The 4733-nt window shown below is 34.8% G+C and overlaps 1 protein-coding gene across 1 annotated transcript; it reads left to right on the top strand.

Annotated features, from left to right (window-relative positions):
- Positions 1-2568: 2568 nt before the first annotated feature.
- LOC115953043 (probable disease resistance protein At5g66900) lies at positions 2569-4100 on the top strand. The gene is made up of 2 exons (XM_031070480.1): positions 2569-2636; positions 3265-4100. Exons 1-2 carry the CDS (start codon positions 2579-2581, stop codon positions 4098-4100), a joined length of 894 nt encoding a protein of 297 aa, XP_030926340.1. The 5' UTR covers positions 2569-2578.
- Positions 4101-4733: the final 633 nt, after the last annotated feature.

Genomic DNA, 4733 nt, shown 5'->3' with positions numbered 1-4733 from the left:
TAGATTTTTTTCATGTGAAAAAAAAATACTTTTTTAATGGAAAATTTTTAACAAAATTGGATGGAAAACTTGAATTGAACAAATTTGAAACTTTGAGGATTCAATTAAAGGAAAATAATGTTAAAAGACTGAAATGAATTTCAATCAAACTTGGAGAGTGCAATCTGCATTTTAGCATATATTTAGCTATAGTTGGGACAAATGTGAATTGAACTACATTTTGAAACAAATATATCTCATAAGCATGGTTTTAAAAATCGAATCGGACTAGCTGATTTAGCGGGAAACTGGGCATCAATCCAGTCTTGTAAAAACACCTAAAACCAATTAAAAACCGGGTAAAAATTGAGAACCGGGGCCAAAATTGATTCTTTGACCGTACCAGTTTTTAAAATCATGCTTTTTTTTTCTTTTTTTTTGGGGGGGGGGGGGGGGGTGGAGAAGCTAATAAGATAAGATATGGTTGCTATTTATGTTCATTCTTTTGTTTCATTAGCCTTTTATATAGTTACAGTAGTAGCTTCTTTCTTTGGAATTACTGCCCTTAAAAATAGTAGTGATAAAAAAATTTAAGGAAAAAAAAAGGGTTCGGAATGATTCTCTTATCTTTATATATAATTGGTGTAGTTTCCTAGAAAATTGCTTTTGCTTACTTCTTACCTATTGGCTATTGGAATTCTGTTCATTTCACTTCACCATTACATATGTAGACGTATAATGTTAGCAGACATGAAATGTGCCTGGGTGGCAGCTTTCTGACCATATTGTGTTTGGATAGGCATATATGGTGACAATATATATTTTGTCAAAGTTTCAAAACATCCCAACCTAAAGGTCGTTGTACAAAATCTATTTTTTGTCAATGGTGCATACGAGTTTCAAGATGATCAAGACGCAATCGACCTGCTGGGCCAACATTTGAATCAAATTGCATCAAATGATTCAAATCCTATATTGATGATCTTGGATGATGTCTGGCCTGAATCAGAATCCACAATTGACAAGTTCAAGTTTAATATTCCAGATTACAAGATTGTGGTGACTTCAAGAACTGCATTTCCAAAATTTAAGTCTACATATAACTTAAAGCCATTAGATCATGAAGATGCAATGAGTCTTTTTTGCCGCTCAGCGTCATTCAAAGACATGAGCTCTTACTTTTCTAAAGAAAAAATCGAAAAGGTACTTTTCAATCTGGGACATATATATATATATATATATATATGAAATATGCTTAATTTTGTTTGAACTTTTGCCATTTGGGCACGGTATGCATATGACCAAAGATATAATCATATAAATTCTACTTTTGTGTTGATGAGTACATTATACCATATATACCTGCCAAAACCATGCTTTCATCCTTGCACATGCATTTAAGCTTGTTCAAATTGTTTCCGACAAACCAATTTTCCCCAGAACTTGAGTGAAGACAAGGGAAAGATAAAAAATGTCATACAAACCACGTTTTCATATTTCAGAACAAAGTGTGGTTAAGATAACTGAAATCTTGGCCAATATTATCCTTGTAACCAATACACAATTACTGATTTAATTTGGTTCCTTCAAATGCAGATAGTAAGAGGCTGTGGGGGGCTGCCTATAGCCCTTAAAGTGATTGGTGGTTCACTCTGTCTCTGTGGGAAGCCTGGATGGGTTTGGCAAAATAAATTAAAGAAATGGTCTGATGAAGGTCATTCTATTTTTAAGTCTGATAAGGAAGTGCTTGCTCGTCTCAAAAAAAGCCTAGAATTTTCTGATGAAAATAGCATCCTCGAAGAGTATTTCATGGACCTAGGTTCATTTCCTGAAGACCAAAGAATCCCTGTTACTGCCCTCATTGATATGTGGACAGAAATACATGAACCAAACCAAAATGATGTCCAAGTTACTGACGATTTGTATGAACTCACCACAAGGAATTTGGCTAGTCTTGTAATGACAAGGTTTGCTCAGACTTTTGATTTCCGAAGTGTGATTTACTTGTAGGATAAGTTTTTCGTGTAATCTTTGCTAGTTGCTAGTTTTGATAAGATATAACTCTATACATGACCAAAGGCCCAAAATATTGCATTATGTCTTCTGATCACAATGATGATTCATTATTATAGCTTCTTTGACATGTCGGGGGCCGATGTAGGATTTTTTATACAAATAATGCTAAAGGTGATTACCAAAAAGAGTTAGAAGGAAACTTATGTTACTTTGCCGAAGAAAAGGGGGCGATTCCAACTTCTAGTAGTCTATTCTTTTTTGTGCTTGTCTTATAACCATTTGATTTCAATTATGATGGATAGAAACTGATCGTGTCTATTTTCCATGATTTTGTGTTCGATTGTCATGAAATACATATTTTTTCTTATGCGAGGATTGAAGAATTTTAATCTCTTCTAAAAGCTTATACTTTTGGCCATTCACCAGGAAAGACGTGAGTGCGGTCAGCAACTACTACAGTGAAACTGAAGACTTTGTCACACAACATGATGTTCTTAGAGACCTAGCTATCTATTTGAGCAGCCAGGAGCCAATAACAGAAAGGGAAAGACTGATTGTGGACATAAGTGGAGACAAACTACCAATGTGGATGAAACAGGAGCAACAACTCATCAATGCACGCTTATTATCTATCTCAACTGGTTAGTTCATTTTCTCTCAGACTAAAACACACACACATGCACACAGTACGTGTTGATGCCAAAAAAATCACCAATAGGTCGCACAGCACTCGCGCACTCAAAGTAGACCTGCACAACAAAATAATAGAAGACCTCACAGAGAGCACCGGTGTGGTGCCGGCCAAATACCCTCCGAATGTCAAGTTAGAATTATTCTCACAAATCTAGAATGCTAGAGAGGGTAAATTACGCGTATCTTGATTTGTGAGGGTATTCGGGCTTTTATAGTAGTAGAAGGTAGGCCTTTTTTTCTTGACGTAAAAGTCTTTTCCTTATAGGACTCTACTTGAGTAATCCCAAACGTGATGAGCAAAACATTTTCTTGTAGAGTGGGTCTTTCATTAAGCGTGTATCTCCTAGAATTATCCTTGCACTAGGATTCTGATTTCCTTTAGGATTCTCTCAGATTTCAAACATGTGTAACAAGTATTTTAAGCCATGCTAGGCCCTAGGCTCTCTCCTATTGCCAGCCCATGGGCTAGGATCCGTCAGGCCCAATGTCGCGAAGGTTCGTCATGCTATTTTTTACCCCTTCAGTACGTAACCTACAAATGAGTATCTTGTAACACCATATTATGTTTTTTTGCAGATGAATCGTTTTCATCAAGTTGGCGCAACGTTCAAGCACCCAAAGTTGAGGCTTTAGTTCTGAATTTTCAAACAAGGAATTACACCTTACCCGAGTTTCTGGAGAAAATGGTTGAACTGAAGGTCATAATTATCACTAATTATGGTTCTTCTTCAGCTGAATTAAGCAATTTTCAGCTACTTAAGTCTCTCTCCAATCTAAAGAGAATTAGATTAGAGAAGTTTTCAATTCATTCCCTTTGCAATGCCCCTATACCATTGAGAAGTGTGAAGAAAATATCCATATTTATGTGTAATATTGGTCAAGCTTTCGGGAATTCTACTATACAGGTTTCAGATTCATTGCAAAGTCTAATGGAGATAAACATTGACTATTGCAAGGATCTGGTAGAATTGCCTACATGGTTGTGTAAGGTTTCCTCCCTAAAAAAACTCAGCATCACCAATTGTCATAAGTTGTCTGCATTGCCTGAAGGAATTGGAAAGTTGGTGAATTTAGAAGTGCTAAGGTTTAGATCTTGTATCGAATTGTCAGAGTTGCCAAAGTCAATCAGAAGTCTCCATAAGTTACACATCCTTGACATATCTGATTGCCTAAGCATTATCAAGTTGCCAAAACGCATTGGTGAGTTGCATAATTTGAAAGAGCTACACATGGAAAAGTGCTTGAAATTGCATAAGCAGTTGCCACCATCAACTGTTCATCTCAAGCAGTTGAAGCTTGTGGTATGTGACGAAGAGAGGGCCAAATTATGGGAGCCAATCAAGGAAAGTTTCTCTGGTTTAAACATAATGGTGGCTAAAGAAGATATCAACTTGAATTGGCTTAAAAAATAATGATATCTGAGACCTCCATTTTCTTGGAAATTTTTGTAAATTTTATAATTTTAGATTGTTCCCTTCCATTGTTTGTTCCCTTTTTCATTTTTCATTTTTATAGATAACGAAATAAGCGGCTTAGTACACTATGAAAAAGGGAAAAAAATTTGGGGAGTTGCAATTTGCAGATATGATGATATACCCCTAAAAAGGAATTGGGAAGTCTAATGCTAGGGGATGTGAATGTGATTATTTTCATTATGTATGGTGCTATGGAAAAAGAGAAAATGTATTCAATAAATTTTTTTTTCTCATTCTCGTCTTGCATGTACAACTTTTTTAGCTCATTTTCTTATGCTTTCCTTTTTTTTTTTTTTTTGGTCAAATTGATAATATCATATCATATACTACATAATAAAATTGGGCTTAGAAGCCGTAGTTGCACCAAGTGGCTTTACTAAATTGAAGAATTTTTTTTTTTTTCAGATTTAAAATATATATATATTTATATATATAAATTTTCTTCTCCTATTGTATATTAAAATGTGTAGTTGTTTACATAGAAGTATAGCTAATCCCATGAATTAAAAAAAAAAAAAAAAAAAAAAAAAAAAAAAAAAAAAACCACTTTCATTGGGAGGAGGGAGGATA

This window comes from Quercus lobata, chromosome 1, assembly GCF_001633185.2.
Source record: "Quercus lobata isolate SW786 chromosome 1, ValleyOak3.0 Primary Assembly, whole genome shotgun sequence".
NCBI classification, from domain to species: Eukaryota; Viridiplantae; Streptophyta; class Magnoliopsida; order Fagales; family Fagaceae; genus Quercus; species Quercus lobata.
This window is presented reverse-complemented; position numbering and strand designations above follow the sequence as displayed.